The sequence below is a fragment of the Geotrypetes seraphini genome, chromosome 1, assembly GCF_902459505.1.
Source record: "Geotrypetes seraphini chromosome 1, aGeoSer1.1, whole genome shotgun sequence".
NCBI classification, from domain to species: domain Eukaryota; kingdom Metazoa; phylum Chordata; class Amphibia; order Gymnophiona; family Dermophiidae; genus Geotrypetes; species Geotrypetes seraphini.
In genome coordinates, this window is record NC_047084.1 from 152616829 (window position 1) to 152635071 (window position 18243).

General features: G+C 47.6%; 1 protein-coding gene across 6 annotated transcripts in view; it reads right to left on the reverse strand.

The window, feature by feature from the left end:
- The window catches only part of OTUD4 (OTU deubiquitinase 4), a 214915-nt gene that overhangs the window by 154731 nt on the left and 41941 nt on the right, over positions 1-18243 (reverse strand). For all 6 annotated transcript variants that reach the window (XM_033940020.1, XM_033940021.1, XM_033940019.1 and 3 more), the window contains exons 2-3: positions 11933-12016; positions 176-226 (exon numbers count right to left, since the gene is read on the reverse strand). In XM_033940020.1, the coding sequence (XP_033795911.1) occupies positions 176-226; positions 11933-12016 (135 nt within the window). The remainder of the gene's footprint in view (positions 1-175; positions 227-11932; positions 12017-18243) is intronic.

The window sequence follows — 18243 nt, forward strand, 5'->3', positions numbered from 1 at the left end:
GCAGGCTGAGATAACCCTGAACTGGTCATAGATTGAGCCCTCCTCGCCAAAGTACACATACAAATAAAAAAGGAACTAAGAGGAACTCAAAAAATCTATTTGCGATAACTCTTATGAGCTAATTCCACTCTTATTTCAACATAATCAAAATCATCCACATTAACTCAGTACATACCTGTGGATTTTCTAAGCGTTTTAGATAGTCTTCAAAAGATCCCTCGATAAACTGGGGAAAAAACAACAAATCGGAAATTTATTAAATGTGTCATCTCACTGTGAGAAAACCTGGTGATGGCAGAAGATAGAAATTTGGACAACTTAATGTTTCTCTGCTTAAAACCAGGGCTCATTTGCCCTCTGTGAAGTTCAAGTCCAATTTATTTGATATACCACAAATATAAAACCAAAGTAAATTTAAGTGGTTTACAATAAAATATAATAATAAAGGTCCCCTTTTACTAAACTGCGCTAGCCGCGCTGAGTGCTGCGCGCTACTCCTGACGCTCATAGGAACTCTATGAGTGTGGCTCCCAGTGGTTTAATAAAAGGGGGCCAAAATGAATAAAAAAGCAAAAATATTTTTAAAATTAAGATGAGATAGGGAGCAGGAAAATTAGACAAAACACAACATTCAAATGGTTATGGAAACATGAGGAAAGAAATAAATCAGTAGGTTACAATAAAAACAAAAAGGATTGGGGAAAGGAAAGGAATGAACAATATGGTGGAGAATGGAAACTTGTTTTATTTCTGCTCACGTGAAAAGAAGTCAAGAAAACTGACAAGAGAACAGTTGCCAGCAGCTATTACACTTGACAAAAATTAAGAACAGAAAGCCAAAGAGAAATAGTATGTCTTTAATTGCAACTTGAAAGTTGTAAATGATTTTTCAGAACGGAGATAGTGAGGCAAAGAATTCCAGAAAGTAGGAGCCATGACAGAGAAAGAAGAGTTCCTGTGAAAGCCAAGGAAAAATTGTCAAAATGAAGGAACAAATAATAACTGTTGTTGTGCAGAGCATAGGGTTTTTCGTAGTGAATATGGAACCAAGAAACTATGGAAAAAGGGGAGATCAGTTGATAGAAACTGATGAGAAAGAATGCTGTATCTGAAAACTTCCAGAGGAGAAGCTGTGTCAGGGAATAGCAGCAAAAACAACACAGAGGCTGGTGGAGTCTTGCAGACTCGCAGAATAAAGCAAAGAAATCCCAGGTGCAGGCTCTCCTGGGCTCCTAAAATTTACTACTACTGAAAATAACATCATTTCTATAGTGCAGTTTATCGCAAACTGTGTGCCTCCTGAGATTTCAGGTGTGCCGCGGTACACTGGGGAAGAGGAGAGGTGCCGATGACCGTCTACAGGACGTGCCTCTCACGAAGAGCAATCTCCTGTCGCCAGCACCTCTTCTCTCTGCCAGCCCTTCTCTCCAGCGCAGGTTCTTCTCTCAACTCAAGGCCCGTTTGAAGGGCCTTTGCGCATGCGCTGATGTCACGCATGCGCGTGACACCATCACGCTGACGCCAGCACACTTCCGGGTGTCTCGAGCCGGGGACACAAGGTTTAGTGTGCCCCAGCTCGAAAACGTTTGCGAGACACTGCTGTAGTGACATTAGATATCTGCAACACTGTTTGCAAACATGTAAGATACAGAGCTTACAATCTATTCAAGACACAACCAAATCAGGGCAGATATTCAGATATTAAAAAATAGAGTAAAATAAAACAACACATCAATGTACCCCAAAAAATAAAAGGATAAGGGAAGTAAAACCTATCAGAACCACTACATCCACCAAACCTATCACATCTACTTCCGTTCCCTGTGCATATCTTAACACCAGATCTGTTAGGAACAAAGCATTTTTAATTAAAGATTGGATCATCAACAAGCAAATAGCCTGTCTTTTCCTAACGGAAACGTGACTTCTGTCTGAAGCTGATCCACCCATGGAAAACTGTTACAATGCCTAGACGCAATTGGAATCAGAGGAGAGGTACTGAACTGGTTTCGAGGTTTCCTTATATCACATACCTATCAAGTCCATTTTATTCACGATCTCTCTGACACATGGAGCAATCCATCTGGCGTGCCACAGGGATCACCACTATCCCCTTTGCTCCTCAATGTTTACATGTCCTCATTGGGTGCACAACTGTCCTAGCTGGGGATAAAACTATTTAGCTACGCTGATGACTTCATGATAATTATCTCATTCACTAACTCTGTCTCAGAAGTCACCCCCAAAGCAACAGAAGTACTAAATCAGATGGAGCAATGGATGACTGAATTCAGACTAAAACTAAACTCAGAGAAAACAAAATTTTTCATAGCATCGCCATACCCACTTGACACTAAAGCACCAATGTGCATCAATAACCTTAGTTATCCCATTCAACCCTCTATGAAGATATTGGGAGTAACACTGGACCAGAGCCTGACCATGAAAGACCAGGTAGACTTCTTGATTAGAAAAATCTTTCTCACCCTCTGGAAACTTCGGTCCATCAGAGCTTACTTCAATATCTCATCATTTCGAATTCTGGTACAATCTCTTATACTGAGTCAACTCAATTATTGTAACATCGCCTACTTGGCACTCCCCCAGAAGAATATGCGGCACATGTGAAATTCAAGTTTGGTTGTTTTTGCTTCATCTTAGGTGTTAATATTCAGTGCCACTTAACCAGCTAGGAGCAGTGGCTCACTGGGGTTTTTCAGCATTATCTGGATAATACTGCCAAAAATTACCATGGACTGCCACAGTACTATCTCGCTGCAAGAGTGGAGCTAAGTCAGAGCTAGGACTTACCTGTTTGGTGGTAATAACCAGTCCACTAAACTACATGACTAGGATGAAATTAAGAAGTGATAGGCTCAGAAGTAATTTAAGGAAATACGTTTTTTTACAGAAAGGATGGTAGATGCGTGAAATAGTCAACTGGCAGAGGTGGTGGAGACAAAGACTGTGTCTAAATTCAAGAAAGCATGGGACATGATCGAAAACATTCAAGATAATGAAGGGAATAGACTACGTAGAAAAAGACAGGTTGTTCACCCTCTCCAAGGAAGAGAGAACGAGAGGGCACTCTCTAAAGTTAAAAGGGGATAAGTACATAAGTACATAAGTAGTCGCCTCCGCCGGGGCAGACCAGAGGTCCATCCAGCCCAGTGGTCCGCTCACGTGGCGGCCCATCAGGCATATTGCCTGGTCAGCGGTCCCTGACTAATTTTATTGCCTACCTCTACACTAAACCTTCCACTGCTCTTATCTGTACCCCTCAATCCCTTTGTCTTCCAGGAACCTATCCAGGTCATCCTTGAAACCCTGTACAGTGCTATTTCTTATCACGGCCTCCGGAAGGGTGTTCCATGTGTCCACCACCCTCTGTGTGAAAAAGTACTTCCTTGCGTTTGTTTTAAACCTGTCCCCCTTCAATTTCATCGAGTGACCCCTTGTTCTTGTGGTTTCTTTCAAATTGAAAAATCTGTCTTTGTCAACCTTTTCGATGCCCCTCAGGATCTTGAAGGTCTCTATCATATCTCCTCTGAGTCTCCGCTTTTCCAGGGAGAACAGCCCCAGCTTCTTCAGTCTGTCAGTGTATGTAAGGTTTTCCATACCCTTAATCAGTTTAGTTGCTCTTCTCTGGACTCCCTCAAGCATTGCCATGTCCTTTTTGAGGTACGGTGACCAGTACTGTACACAGTATTCCAGATGCGGGCGCACCATAGCCCGGTACAGTGGCAGGATGACTTCCTTCGTTCTGGTCGAGATACCCTTCTTAATGATACCTAACATTTGGTTTGCTTTCCTCGAGGCTATGGCGCACTGTGCCGACGCCTTCAATGTCGTGTCTACCATCACTCCCAAGTCTCTTTCCAGATTACTGACCCCTAGCATTGATCCCCCCATTTTGTAAGTGAACATCGGGTTCCTTCTCCCTATATGCATGACCTTGCATTTCCCTACATTGAAGCTCATTTGCCACTTTTTCGCCCATTCTTCCAATGTCGTAAGATCCCTTTGGAGATTCTCGCAGTCAACCGTGGTTTCAACCTTGCTGAATAGTTTGGTGTCATCTGCGAATTTGATGACCTCGCATTTTGTTCCCGCCTCCAGGTCGTCAATGAATATGTTAAACAGGAGCGGTCCCAGCACCGATCCTTGAGGAACCCCGCTCGTGACCCCTTGCCAGTCCGAGTAATGGCCCTTTACACCAACCCTCTGCTTCCTGTCTGCCAGCCAGTTTTTGATCCATCGGTGGACCTCCCCGCGCACCCCATGATTCCATAGCTTCCTGAGCAACCGCTCATGTGGTACCTTATCGAAGGCTTTCTGGAAGTCTAGGTAAATTATGTCTATGGGTTCACCTTTGTCCACCTGGTTATTTACCCCCTCAAAGAAGTACAACAAGTTTGTGAGGCACGACCTACCCTTGCAGAACCCATGCTGGCTCGACCTTAGCTGTCCATTTTTTTTGATATGGTCACAGATGCTGTCCTTAATCAGTGCCTCCATCATCTTTCCCGGGACCGATGTGAGGCTTACCGGCCTATAGTTTCCCGGGTCGCCCCTCGAACCCTTCTTGAAGATGGGCGTGACATTAGCTATTTTCCAGTCCTCCGGGATCTCTCCAGTTTTTAGGGATAGGTTGCATATTTGCTGAAGTGTCTCTGCTATTTCATTCCTTAATTCCTTGAGCACCCTTGGGATTCCGTACAAACTTAAGGAAGTTCTTCTTCATCCAGAGAATAGTAGAAAACTGGAACGCTCTTTCGGAGGCTGTTATAGGAGAATCCTCCAGGGATTCAAGACAAAGTAAGACAAGTTCCTGCTGAACCAGAACGTACACAGGTAAGGCTAGTCTCAGTTAGGGCACTGGTCTTTGACCTAAGGGCCGCCGCGGGAGCGGACTGCTGGGCACAATAGACCACTGGTCTGACCCAGCAGCGGCAATTCTTATGTTCTTATGTTCTCTGAGAAGAATTGCCTCTAAGCCTTCTAGCCAGCAAAAGCCTGTGAATAAGAGGAGACCTGAACATGGATTAAAAAAAAATCCTAATATTTATTTATTCATTTATTTAGCCCGTCCTCCCAAAAGAGCCCAGAATGGGTTACATGGGTACTTAGTCGAGACAAATGTGGACAAGACATATTTGGAGTTATGGTAAAATAGAGATCATCTGAGAAACACTAACCCCCTCTTCTATGAAACTGCGCTAGCAGTTTTGAGCACAGAGAGCCACGCTGAATGGCCCACGCTGCTCCCGACGCTCATTGAGTTCCTATGAGCGTCAGGAGCAGCGCGGGCCATTCAGCACGGCTCCCCGCACTAGAAACTAGCACAGATTCATAGAAGAGGGAGTAAGTAACTATAACTATAAATGCTATAAACAGCCAAGAAACATTAATTAACCATACCTGTTATTGACATTCGAGATACATTTTTAACTATACATGCTATTGTAGATATAGACATTCGAGATACATCAATCAACTATGCTTGATATAAACCATCTAGATATACTAATCCACTATAGTAGAAATAAAACATCCTAGATACCCTAATTAACTGTACAGGCTTCGGTGAGAAACTTAGCGGTAAGGCCTAGTTTATGAGTTTATCCGAGTTCAATAGTGAATAGTAAAATTGCATTAGGACAACGTTTTTTAATACTTCTATCGCACAGCCACAGAAAGCACAGTTACTTACCGTAACAGGTGTTATCCAGGGACAGCAGGCATATATTCTCACATGTGGGGTGACGTCATCTACGGAGCCCCAGCGCGGACAGCTTTTCAAGCAAACTTGATTGAAGTTTCAAGTTTGCTACACTGCACCACGCATGTGCATGCCTTCTTGCCCACTAGAGGGCGCATCCCCACCTCGTGGTCCTCAGTTCCATAACCAGCAAAGAAGCCATCCCCGGGGAGGAGGGCGGGTTGTGAGAATATATGCCTGCTGTCCCTGGATAACACCTGTTACGGTAAGTAACTGTGCTTTATCCCAGGACAAGCAGGCATGATATTCTCACATGTGGGTGACCTCCAAGCCAACCAAAAAAGGGCAGGTGGGAGGATGGCAATTTAGGAAAACAGGTTACGTAACACCGACTGGCCAAACCGGCCGTCGCTTCTGGACAAAGTGTCCAGACAGTAGTGGGAGGTGAACGTATGAACCGAAGACCAAGTGGCAGCTTTACATATGTCCTCCACAGGAGTAGACCGGAGGAAAGCAACAGAAGCTGCCATAGCCCGGACCTTATGCCCCGTGACTCGACCATGGAGCGTGAGACCAGCCTGAGCGTAGCAAAAAGAAATACAAGCAGCCAACCAGTTGGACAAGGTGCGCTTGGAAACAGGATGTCCCAACCGATTAGGATCAAAGGACAAAAACAATTGAGGAACCTTCCGATGAGACTTGGTACGTTGGAGATAAAAGGCCAACGCCCTCTTACACTCAAGCGTGTGAAGCGCCGCCTCACCAGGATGAGAGTGGGGCTTCGGGAAGAACACCGGAAGAACAATGGACTGATTGAGGTGTAAATCAGACACAACCTTAGGCAAAAATTTAGGATGGGTGCGAAGAACCACCTTGTCATGATGAAACACAGTAAAAGGTGGATCCGCAACCAAAGCCTGCAGCTCACTAATCCGACGAGCGGACGTGAGCGCAAGCAAAAAGACCAAGTGAGAAACTTAAGATGAGATTTGTCGATAGGCTCAAAAGGAGGTTTCATCAGTTGAGCTAAGACCACATTAAGATCCCAAACTACAGGAGGAGGTTTCAGAGGAGGGTGAACATTTACGAGACCCCTCATGAAACGAGTTACCAGAGGATGAAGAGAAAGAGACCGACCCTCGAGATGCCGATGGAACGCCGCAATGGCACTGAGATGCACCCAAATGGAAGTAGTCTTCAGCCCAGACTTAGACAGATGCAACAAATATTCCAGCACCGAAGACACTGGAACTGAACTCGGGTCCAGATGGTTCGAGGAACACCAGGATGAAAATCTGGTCCACTTCTGGGAATAACAAAGCCTAGTCGAGACCTTGCGCGAGGCTTCCAAAATCTCCCTCACCGACTGAGAAACAGGAACCGAAGTCAAGGGGAAAGGAACCAAGCGGTCAGATGTAAAGACTGAAGATTGGGATGTAACAGCGAACCCCGACTCTGAGACAGCAGAGAGGGAAAAACAGGCAGAAGCAGAGGTTCCCTGACACTGAGGTGAAGGAGCAGGGAGAACCAGTGCTGTCTGGGCCAACGAGGCGCAATGAGAATCATAGTGGCTCTGGTCGATTTGAGATGTACCAACGTTCTCAAGATCAGAGGAAAAGGAGGGAACGCATAAAGGAACCTCCCCCCCCCAGTCGAGAAGGAAGGCATCGGCCTCGAGACGGTCCCGGGAGAACATCCGAGAACAATAGAGGGGCAGTTTGTGAGTCTCCGGGGAGGCAAACAGATCCACCTGAGGAGTCCCCCAGCGGTCGAAGACCTCGCGTAGAACCCGGGAGTTCAGCGACCACTCGTGCGGCTGGAGAAGACGACTGAGTTTGTCTGCCAGACAGTTCCTCTCTCTCTGAATGTAAACCGCACGTAGGAAGATGTTCTGGGAGACCGCCCATTCCCAAAGGCGCAGGGCTTCCCGGCACAGGGACCAAGAGCCCGTTCCGCCCTGTTTGTTCACATAATACATTGCCACCTGGTTGTCCGTCCGCACGAGGACTACCTGATCGTGTAGCAAGTGGCAGAACGCTCGAGCCGCCAGAAAAATGGTCCGAAGCTCCAACACATTGATGTGACAAAGACGGTCCTCTGCCGATCATAGACCCTGGGTCCGCAGACCGTCGAGATGAGCCCCCCACACGTACTCCGAGGAGTCCGTGGTCAGGACCTTGCGATGCGGAGGAACGAGAAAGAGCAAACCCCCAGAAAGATTGGAAGAGTTGGTCCACCAACGGAGCGAGCGTCTCAAAGAAGGAGTCACCGTTATCGGACAAGAGACTGGGTCGCGATCCTGACGCCACTGCGAGGCCAAGGTCCACTGAGGAAGCCTCAGATGCAAGCGGGCGAACGGAGTAACGTGGACCGTCGATGCCATGTGGCCCAGAAGAACCATCATGCGCTGAGCCGATACTACAGGCATCAGCGAAACCTGGCGACTCAATTGAAGCAGGGCCTCCAACCCAGGGGGGGGGAGGAACGAACGGAGGCGAACCGTGTCCAGCACGGCTCCGATAAACTGAAGGGATTGAGTAGGGCACAATTGAGACTTGGGAAAGTTCACTTCGAACCCCAGACGTTGAAGGAAGATGATAGTCTGTTGGGTCGCTGAGATAACCCCCTCCCTGGTCGATGCCTTGATCAGCCAATCGTCCAGGTAGGGAAAGACCTGCAGCCCCCGAGATCTCAGGGCTGCAGCGACTACCACCATACACTTCGTGAAGACTCGAGGGGACGAAGCCAGTCCGAAGGGGAGGACCCGATATTGAAGGTGCAACTCCCCCACCTGAAACCGTAGGAACTTGCGGAAGGCGGGATGCACCGGAACATGAGTATATGCTTCCTTCAAGTCCAGGGAGCACATCCAGTCCCCTTCCTCCAAAAGAGGGTATAAAACTGGAAGCGACAACATACAGAACTTCTCCCGGACCAGGAACTTGTTGAGCTTCCGGAGGTCCAAAATGGGGCGCAAGTCCCCGGTCTTCTTTGGGACCAAAAAGTAGCGGGAGTAAAACCCCCGCCCCCGCTGTTCGGGGGGAACCCGCTCCACCGCCCGAAGGCTCAACAAGGCCCTGGCTTCCGCAAGGAGTAGAGGAAGCTGGGCTCGATTGCACGGAGAAGCCCCCGGCGGATGTTCCGGCGGCGTGGCTAAGAAATTTAGTGAGTAGCCCTCGGAGATGATCCGAAGCACCCAAGCATCTGAGGTGATCCCGGTCCAGACCGCATGAAAGGCCCGCAGTCGACCCCCGATGGGAAGGGGGTCCGGCGAGAGTGCGGAGGGGGCCCGCCCCCATCCGCACATCACGTCAAAAAGACGGCGCCGGCTTGGACGCCCCCTGCGCCTGAGGTTTTGGTTGGCCCGCTCTACCCTGTCGCGGGGGGCGCCGGGGCGGAGGCCTCGAGAAAGCCGGCATGGACTTTTGCGGGTATCGCCGCGGGGGAGGTCTGAAAGGCTTCTGCGGCGGGGCCCGAGGTTTAGGACGGACCAAGGAGGCGATGGAGCGCTCATGTTCCGACAGTCGTTTGGTCGTCGCCTCCAAGGACTCGTCGAATAATTCCGATCCAACACACAGTAGATTGACCAGACGCTCCTGCAAGTTCGGGTCCATATCAACCGTACGGAGCTATGCCAGCCGGCGCATCGCCACCGCAAAGGCGGAGACCCTCGAGGCCAGTTCAAATGCGTCGTAAACAGCGTGGAACAGGTACAGACGCAATTGAGACAAATTGGCCATGAAAGTAGCAAACCCCTCCTTATGGGAATCTGGCATGACCCCATGATAACGGGGCAAGTCTTTCACCATGCGTCGAAGATAGGAGGAAAATGTAAAGGCATAATTGAGGACCCTGGTAGCCATCAATGAATTGGAATAGAGGCGGCGACCAAACTTGTCCAGGGTCCGCCCTTCCCGTCTGGGAGGAGCTGCCGCCGAAACCCTCGAGGGCTGCGATTTCTTCAGCGCCGACTCGACAAGTAACGACTGGTGAGACAGTTGTGTCTTCTCGAAGCCCTTACATGGGATGGTCCGGTACTTGGACTCCATCTTAGACGGCACCGCTGTGACTGTAAGAGGGGATTCCAAATTTCTCAGGAAGGTCTGGTGGAGGACCTTATTGAGAGGCAGCCGAGGAGTTTCTCTCTGGGGAGTGGGCAAGTCTTGCTCCTCCAAAAACTCTTTCGTATATTGAGAACCCGCGAGTAAGTCCAGGTCCAAAGCACGTGCCATATCCTGCACGAATCTGGAAAATGAGTAGGGCCTGGAAGGCGGGGAAGGAGTTCGAGAAGCCCGTGCCGCCAAAAAGGAGGGGGAAACCTCACGGGAATACTGAGGCTCCCTACTAGACCTCGACCCCCAGGAGGCCACATCCAGGGACCTTGAAGGGGTCGGGGATCTCCTATGCCCCGAGGAGCCCTTGGGAGAAGTCCCCGGGGTACGAGGCACCGAGGCACGCCCCCTCCGTCTCGGCGAGGAGCCTCTCGAACCCCTGCCCTCGGAGGAACGGAAAAGCCTCGGGTTGTCGAGGCGGAGCTCCGAGACCCGCAACGTCTCACCCCCGGTCGGCGAGGAGCGACCGCGTCTCCGAGGAGAACCCCGAGAACGCTTGGGCTTCCTCCCGGGAGGACTTCGAGGAAGAGGAAGAAGAAGAGATCCTCCTAACCCGACGCACCTTGTCCCGAGGCCGCACGCTCCGCTCAGGTTGGTCAACCGAGGCCGAGGTCGAGGGCAAGGTCGGGGTCGAGACCGGGAGAACCCCGGGGGCCGAAGCCGAGGGGACCGAGGCCGAGGCCGCCGGAGCAGTCGAGGATGTGGCCGGAGCAGTCGAGGCCGAAGCCGGCTGCAGGTGTGCGAGGGCCCCGGACAGCTCCGAGGCAATCAGCGCTCGGAGCAGGTCCTGGAAGACCGGAACCCCCATCATGGCGGGTAGGTCCGGGGCCGTCGGGTGCTCCCTGGAGGGCGACCTCGGTCTCGAGTATTCCCTCGGGGCACCCGACTTCGACACTCGGGGCGGGGCCGAGGATGACCCACCCGCCGTGGAGGAGCCCGAGGATGGCTTCTTCGCAGACCCTGGAGTCGAGGAAGGAAGCGAGGACTTACCCTGGGCAGGCTTCGTCGAGGTAGCAGGCTTGGATGAAGCCGAAGGTCGCGGCGAGGTCGAGGTACCCGAGGCCGAGGTCAAGGCCGGGGCCGAAGCCGAGGCCGACGTCGAGGCCTTTGGCGCCGCAGGGTCCACGGCAAAGAGCTCCGCCATTCGGGCACGGCGTCTGCGGAGCGCTCGAGACTGAAAAGTCGAGCACCTATCACAGGACTCTGTAGGATGCTCAGGACCCAGGCAGAGCAAGCACCACCGGTGTGGATCGGTGATAGAGAGCAACCGATCACACCGGGTGCACTTTTTAAAGCCCGTCAAGGGACGGGACATGAACTCAAAAAATGGACGGGAACGAACAATGTCCCGCGGCCGCGGCTACCGGGAGCCCCCGGAGCCGAACAAAAACCTTTATTTTTTTTTTACGTTAACTAATACACGAACGAAGAAAAACAACAAATGGACCACAGCGACCGAGCGAAAACACCCAGCCGCGGTGTCAGAAGGCAAAAGCTAAAGAGCACAATTTCCACAGGGCTTCTGGCTCCGCGGAAAAAACTGAACTGAGGACCACGAGGTGGGGATGCGCCCTCTAGTGGGCAAGAAGGCATGCACATGCGTGGTGCAGTGTAGCAAACTTGAAACTTCAATCAAGTTTGCTTGAAAAGCTGTCCGCGCTGGGGCTCCGTAGATGACGTCACCCCACATGTGAGAATATCATGCCTGCTTGTCCTGGGATAAAGTGCACTACGGCCAAATAATGTCTTTATGGAGAGCTTACCCTGGTCACCACCCCAAACATGGCTTTGTGATGCCCTGCGGGGCACTAGAAGCACCACTCTAGATCTAGTAGTTTTAGACAAAGCCTACTTGCCTGCTATTCTCATCAGCAGTTTTGAATTCCACTGTAATTACTTGTTCCACCAGAAAGTCACTTTAACAACCAATACTAAGCAACTGTTGATAGAGCAGACAGGAAAAGCAGCAGGAAAGGAAAACCAGCAGATAGGAAAACCTGATCAGTCAGCAGAGCAAGCAATGCAAACAATGCCCACCTTGGAGGGCCAGCTTGTGAAACAATACCAGAGAGAAAAGAAGGAAACACAAAGGCTTTACCGCTTCATAGCGATCCCGGTTCTCCTGGAGATACTTTATACAGGCCTTCCTAATTTCAACATGTCGAGCCTGGGAGTTCAAAACCTGAGAAGAAAGAAAAGAGTTTAAAAAAAGGTCTATTTAGAAAGACAGGCAGACACAACCAAATACAGTTTGAAAAAACGAACAGCACTAAACTTCCAATTTTGAACTAGTTAAGTCCAAACAATCAGGAGACCACTGTAGCCTGGGATAAATTCATGCACCAGGAGTATTAAGGCTGGTGACTGGACTAAAGCGCGCCAGACAATCGTGTACGGACAAAAACGCTAAGACAAATGTGCATAGGACGTCAGCGCCCTGGATTAAAAGGTAGCTTTAAAGCACTCCGAGGGTGTGTGTGGGGGGGGAACCCTCCGATTTTACGTAGAAGAGTTGCCACTGTTGTTGGGGGGGAACCCCCCCCACACACACACACACACTTACAGAGGAAACTATAACTTTTTTGTTAAAACACTGGGAAAAATTACACTTTCCTCTTTAATTGGGGGGTTTCCTCCCCCAAACCCCCCAACGGCAGTGCCAACACTTCTAAGTAAGATTGGGGGTTCCTACCACATACACACCCCCCTTGAGCACTTTACAGTTACCTTTTAATCCGGCACGCTGATGTCATGCATGCATTTGTTTTAGTGTTTTTGTCCTCACGCGCTTTCATCTATGCACTGGTGAGGCTAAGTGCATGAATTTCCCTAGCAGTAAGAAGTAGTACATGAATAAAAGCTGCATTGGAGGAGCGTGACGTAACCGCTCAAATGGTTTGTTTATTTATAATCCACCTTTTACAAGGCGAAGTACACAGCACACACATAATAGAACTTAGGTCCAGAGCTCTGCAGGGTCCAGAGTGTATTTAGCAATAAACAGCATCCTTCACCAGCTATCAGTTTTTTTTTCTGTGGAGAATCAGTTGCTGGAAAGGCTGGCCTTCACGTTAGTATGCCTAGTGGCTCTGTGACACAAAAGGATCTGGCCAATTTTGCTTATTGCCCTCCTTTCTCTCAGCCTCGTGGTGAGAATAAAATGGCGACGGAACATGCAGCGTGTTGTGCAAGATCTCAGCGGGACATGGCTGCCGAAAATGTTCAGCTGGGTGTGACCGATCCCTTGTTAGACTTTCACCAGATCCAGGAGGAAATTAAATCAGATCTTAAAAGCAGTTCAATCTGAGCTCACCACCCTCTCCGCTATCTATGAGGCGAGATTAAGGAACTTGGTGGCAGAGTGCTAGAGGCCGAGGCAAGACTGAAGGAACATCAAGACACGTTGACTGCGGTGGAGTCGGCATTTCAAGATTGCAAGTCTACAAATACCTACCTGTTATTCAAAATTGAAGATGTCGAAAATAGGTCCCGCAGGCACAATCTCTGTTTTTGGGGCCTTCAGGAATCACCCAATTATAATGACTTTGAACTGACAATTCTGCGGCTTGTGAGCTTCCTATTAACTGATACCTCAAGGTCCTTGTCTCCTGAGGCCATTGGTACTAAGCGAACACATCGGACTTTGGTACATCAGCGGGCTAACATCCCGTGGGATATTGTGGCTTGTTTTACTGACTTTAAGCTGAAAGAATTGATAATGTCCGCAGCACGAAAAAAGAACTCTTTTCACTGAGATTCCTATCCCATTCAAATCTTTCAAGACTTAACTGTAGTCATGCTTCGGAGAAGGGGAAAGCTAAAGCCCTATACTTGCTATTTGGTGGACAGTGGTATCCCTAAACTACCTTCAATGTTAGATAATGCTCTTCTGTTACCTGAATTTATTGTTACTCCCCACTGTATCCTGTAACTACCTGAATCTGGCTATGTAATTCTATCTGAAAAATTCCAGATGTCTCTAAATCTGTAACATTCTACCATAACATGTAATTTACTTGAATCGTTGTATATGTAATTCTCTCGGTAATGTCCAGATCTCTTCTAATTGTAATCCGCTTAGAACCGCAAGGCACAAGCGGAATAGAAATCACTAATGTAATGTAATGTAATATAAATGGCAACATTCATTCACACTCACTTTTTATTTGGATCATACTATGGAAGATGCTCAAGGTTTATTTCTGGATGTCTCTTTTTCCTCTCCTAAGCCTGTGTCTCAATTGGAATCGAAAACCAAAGTGCTGCCATTCAAAGTTTCATAGTTTATTTAAATTTCTGATTAAACGTTTATCCAAAGGTACAAAGCATTGTACATAATAATTTAAAATAGCTGGGAAACAAACAATATAAATTATTAGACATACACACACTAATTATTCATCTTGCCCTTGCCGCGAGGGCACCCACGCTGGCAGAAGGTGTCTCATGGGAAGGGGCACCTTACTCGCCAAGCTTCTAGAACTCAATCGCTGGCTTCTGGACCCACTTGACTGTTTGTTTGGGTGCTGGTGGTCTTTAGTTTTCTAGCTTGTCCATCTAGTGTAATTGATATGTGAGCTTCTTGATCTGTAAATCATGTGCGACATCAGAGTTTATAAAAGATCCTGTCTTAGACCCGGGTATTGCTGAAGGAGTGGAGAGATCTTCCAGTCGCATTTATTTATTTATTTAAAAATTTATTACTCACTACATCCCTTCTATTCTGAGCAAACCACACTGTAAAAACATATATAAAATATAAACAAATACACAAAACATACTGTTCACTCATACCTCAATATCTCATCATAATCCAGTGTTCTCCCTAGGGACTTTTAGCCCAGCCCAGCTAATTTAAGTGAGCACCCGGATGTGAATTTCAGACAGACAGTGTGGAACGGTACTTGTTAAATAATGAAACCACAACTACCCTTCAAAATCTAGTTAATGGGACAGTACTGGCTACAGTGGTTCTCATTACAAGAGCTCACAAATCTCTCCGCTTTATTGGGCTACTTTTTGGCTGGTTCCGGACCGCCTATTGCCGAGGGTTTTTTTTTCATTGGTTCAGCTGCAGCACAACAGACCAATCACAAATGACCTTAGAACTCTGAGGTAGTTTGTGATTGATCCGTTGTGCCCTAGCTGAGCCAATGAAAATTCCGGCGCCGCAGAAGTTTCAACTTTGGGAAAGAGCCATGCCACTGTCGGTACGGGAAGAGCGCCAACACTAGCGAGCCCGCCATGGCCAAAGAGGAGAGCAAGAAACCTTTGGACAGACCCGCACCGACTGGAAGCATTTAATTTACAACCCGTGGAGTGGAGAGGTCCTGGGCAGACGGCCAACAGCTGGGGTAGGAGCCTGAAGAGTGAGGGAGGAGGTTTGGAGGTGAACCGGTGGGTTATTTATTTATTTTTTACCAGTAGCTTTCATCAATGTGAGAAGCGTGTGTAGGTGTCTGTGTGCACGTGCTGCCGCCGACTATACCATCTGTGTTTCCTTCGTGTAATGAGAGAATGCGCTGGCGATTCAGATCCCTCTGTTACTAAATGCCTCGCCAGGAGAGATTTTTCTTGTAGTCTTTTTTCCCCATCTCCCACCAGTTTTGTTAAAAAAAAAAAAAGTCGAAATTTGCAGCATAAGGAAGCCAAAAAGAAAGTTATAAGGGAAAGGGAGATGAGCTGAAGACGGAATGCAGGCCTCCTAAGGCAGACTGATGGGCCGCTGACTTCTAAGTCCTATCCTGCATTTATTTTAATTCTGTTCAGCCCCCCCCCCCCCCCTCTTTTTTATTATTTTGTATGTAGAGGGGTCGAATGGAAGATAATTGAGGAGGAGGAGGAGCTATGGCAGTGAAACTGTCAGCCACTCTCTTTATTTAATCCTGCAGGACAGCCTCAGCGGTTCAGTGGGTTTTGTAAAGTTCTCTAGAGTTGAACCTGCCGATCCATGTAAGTTATCCTCTCACTGTGCAGATAACCTCTCTTCCCCACCCCATGAGCTCCTCTTTTTTTGGTGTGTATGCGTATGTGGGGGGGGGAGGAAGTTATGTTTTGCTTGGATTGGAAGTATATTATACTTTATTCTTTTCCCAAATGGGGAATGCTGTGTGTATACCCCATGTCTTTTTGAATTGTATAAAAACAAAAGAATAGCCTTTTTGGATATGTGCAGTGTATAAATAAAGTTTGTATTTGGCAACCCTGACTCAAATCAAAAATAAGTTGGATACTACAGCGCAGGAGTTAAGAGCTCAGAGGAGCGTCTGTTGCTCAGTATAGGGTGATTTTGTGGTACAATTGGTTATGTTTCCATGCTCGGGGAGTTTCAGAAAGAAGAAGGTGAGTGAGTTTGGGGGGGGGGGGTGTTATGGTTGATATTACAGGGGAAAGGGCGTATGAATGTCAGTAACTTTAAAAAAAACTTTTCAGAGACAATGGATCTGAATATTGGGGGGGAGGAAAAGGAGGACACAGAGATAGAAAAGGACCTTGAGAAAGGGTGGGAAAGTAGACTTAAACCAAAAGGGAGGGGGAAGACAGGGCAGATGCTGGACTAGAGGGGCATAGAGGGAGAGAAAGAGACTGCAGAGAGGGGAAACACCTTGAACCGAGGAGAGAGATATGCATACACCAGGTCCTGGGGAGGTGGAAGACAGTGAGAGTGAGAGATACAGAAAGACCTGAAACAAAGGTGAGATGACTCGAAAAGTTAGCAGAAGGAAGATAGAGGGAGAAACCTGAAACAAAGGGGAGGCAGAAGAGAGAGGGACAAATGTTGAACTTGGGGGTATATAGAGGGAAGAGAGAAAGAGATTGCAGAGAGGTTGAATGATTCTGGATCAAGGAGGAAGGAAGGAGAGAAAGAGAGTCAGAGAAAGACCTAGAAAAAAGGAGAACAAATGCTGGGGATGGGGGGTATTTGTAACAGAGAGACAGAGGCCTGGACCAAAGGGGCAGACTGGATGGGCCATTTGGTCTTTATCTGCCATCATCTTTCTATTACAACTGTGAATACCTCCACCAGTCTCAATGTCAAGTCACATACGTTCCTCAGATTGCCACACCAATGTATAGTGTGGTAGCATATCCTCACTGCAACATTGTTTTGTGTGACATTATAAACTAAATTATTTAAACTTATTATAATGAACTGTTAATAATTTATAAAGATATTCTGTGCATTTAAAGTGACTTATCTTTTGCACCGGGTCTGCTTCATTCCCCACCGACGCGTTTCAGGTATTTCCTCAGGGTCGGGGACATGAACAGCAGACTTGTCCGGAGAACAGCTGTAGCCTCAGATTTTCTACTATGGATTAGCGTTATGCTGTTCTCCGGACAAGTCTGCTGTTCATGTCCCCGACCCTGAGGAAATACCTGAAACGCGTCGGTAGGGAATGAAGCAGACCCGGTGCAAAAGATAAGTCACTTTAAATGCACAGAATATCTTTATAAATTATTAGCAGTTCATTATAATAAGTTTAAATAATTTAGTTTATAATGTCACACAAAACAATGTTCCAGTGAGGATATGCTACCACACTATACATTGGTGTGGCAATCTGAGGAACGTATGTGACTTGACATTGAGACTGGTGGAGGTATTCACAGTTGTAATAGTATTGCATTTGGTGCCATTTTTTGCTTTGAATCATCTTTCTATGACATGAGGCAGATGCTGGACTATGGGAGGTGCAGACAGAGAAGAGATGGGGGGAGGGGAGACCCTGAGGAAGAACAGAGAGATGCAAGATCATAACAGAGGAGGGAGAGAAAGGGAGACATGTTGCCAATAGAGGTAGAGGAGAGAGGAAGGAAAGTTGGACTCATGGAGGGACAGAGAGAGATGGTGGTTGGGTAAAGGAATGAGGTCCGAGGAGGGGAAGCTTGCAGGAAGCAGAAAGAAAGAAATATTGGATGCACAGTCAGAAGGAAGTGCAACCAGAGACTCATGAAATCACCAGACAACAAAGGTAGGAAAAATGATTTTATTTTCAATTTAGTGATCGAAATGTGTCAGTATTGAGAATTTATAATCTGCTATCTATATTTTGCACTATAGTTGTTACTGAGGTGATATTGCATATTTTGGTCATCTGCCTTGACCGCTTTGAAAAATAAAACAAATATAAATGATAATTATCATTTTCTCTGCATACAGTGTGCTTTGTGTTGTTTTTTTTTTAAATTTGTGGTTACCATTGTGAATTAATAAGATTATATTGTGTATGAATGGAAGAAATTGCATTACAATTAGTACTATTATAAATGGGGGTGGGGTAAGGGGCAGAGCTTGGGCTGGGTACTTGGTTGGTATTTATTAGACTTAGGGGGTACTTGAATTAAAAAAGTTGAGAAACACTGATCTAGGTGACTATGGAGTTCACGCAGTAAGGGTCCCTTTTA